The sequence below is a fragment of the Sporobolomyces salmoneus genome, assembly GCF_050403485.1.
Source record: "Sporobolomyces salmoneus JCM6883 DNA, S_salmoneus_JCM6883_v1_ctg32, whole genome shotgun sequence".
Lineage (NCBI taxonomy): Eukaryota > Fungi > Basidiomycota > Microbotryomycetes > Sporidiobolales > Sporidiobolaceae > Sporobolomyces > Sporobolomyces salmoneus.
This window is the reverse complement of record NW_027481131.1, coordinates 1-1,451: the sequence shown is the minus strand read 5'-3', so window position 1 is coordinate 1,451 and position 1,451 is coordinate 1. Positions and strand designations below refer to the sequence as shown.

General features: G+C 52.4%; 1 protein-coding gene across 1 annotated transcript; it reads left to right on the top strand.

The window, feature by feature from the left end:
- Positions 1–670: 670 nt before the first annotated feature.
- Positions 671–1,346, top strand: JCM6883_004050 (uncharacterized protein; the record flags this gene model as incomplete). The annotated part of the gene is made up of 1 exon (XM_076632929.1): positions 671–1,346. A coding segment is annotated over one exon (676 nt), but the record flags the coding sequence as incomplete, so codon positions are not given.
- Positions 1,347–1,451: the final 105 nt, after the last annotated feature.

The following is a 1,451-nucleotide window of genomic DNA, read 5'->3' as shown; positions in this document are numbered from 1 at the left end:
AGAATGAGTTGGAGTCGAGTAGATTAACATCGACGTGTGCTGAAATATGATCCAATATTCTCGTCGAGATTGTTCAGAGCTCTTCTCAAGCGCGATTCGAGACTTGTCATGCTAGAGGTCTCCAGCTCTGCGAGACAAAAGTCTCGAAAAGATTCTCAGCAACAACCTCTCGATTCGCTCACGAGTTTCATGGCGATTGCACTGTTACCGCATTGTCCATCGCGTTCTGTCTCATCCTGCTAGCGTCAACTCATCGTCGTCGTCGTCGTCGTCGTCGTCGATAACGATTCGGAGGCTCCGCGGCGCTCAGGCGATTTTACGATTCTATTCAGCGCAAAAACCCCTCCCTCTTTTCCTTTCTTCCTCTCCACCAGTACTCCAGCCCGCGCAATCTACACTCGTCACTGCACTTACTCGAACAACTAGAATCCTACATCGCTTTCCCCTCTCCCTTCCCAAGGTATCCCTGGTGGACTCAACCTTTCCCTCCTCTCTTCGCTTACGACTCTTTCAATTCACTCCGCCCTCACTTCGACCTACTCCCCAGTACCAATCTCTCTGACCGTTACAACTTCGCACTCCGTTTCATCTCAACTCTTCCCCGAACGCGGCTCGTGCACGCTCCCTCCTTTTCCCTCTCTTCCCCCTCTTCCCCTTCGCCAACGGTGTCATGGGAATCAAGGGTTTCTGGGGACGCCTCAGCGAGGAGTCGTTGTTCAAACTTTCCAACTCGCTCGCCGTCATCGCCAACTACTTCTTCAATCCTCCTCCTCCTCCTCCTCCTTCACCTCCTTCCTCGTCCGAGGACGAAGACCCTGCCAATCTCGACGACGACAACGATGGAAACGACGACGGAGACGACGTCCCTGCAAATCCACTCCCCCAAGGACAACAGTTCCCGACTCACCACGTCCTCGAAGTCGTTCCTTTCGAATTGGAGGAGAAGCGCAAGTTGCTTAAGGAACGTCAAGCTCGAGAACTAGCGTCTGAAGACTTCGAGGAGCTACTCCAACGCCGCACATTGATGGCCATGCGACAACACGAGGACCAACTCGGAGAGGCGTTCCCTGGTTGTTTCATCACTTGGATATTCGAGGGAAAATCGACCCTCAAAGAGAAAAGGGCAGAAGAGCAGGCGAAGAGTCGGTACAAGGATGAACTGAAAGTCGAAACGGAAGAGAAAAAGAAGGAACGCGCGAGGAAAAAGGTGTTCAAAAATCGAGACAGAAAGAAGAGGAGGGAGAAGGAGAACAACAACGGACTTCGACCTAAATCCTTGCCTGCCGAACGCTACGTCTCAACCTCGACAACCGAACGTCAATCGCCTACGACAGCGACAACACCTCGTGAGTAGCTCCTTTCTTCCTCTCCTCTCTACATCTCGCGTTCGAATTTGGACCCCTGTTGACACTGAGGACTCTACCTCTGTTCGTCTTCTCGCTACCCGTGTG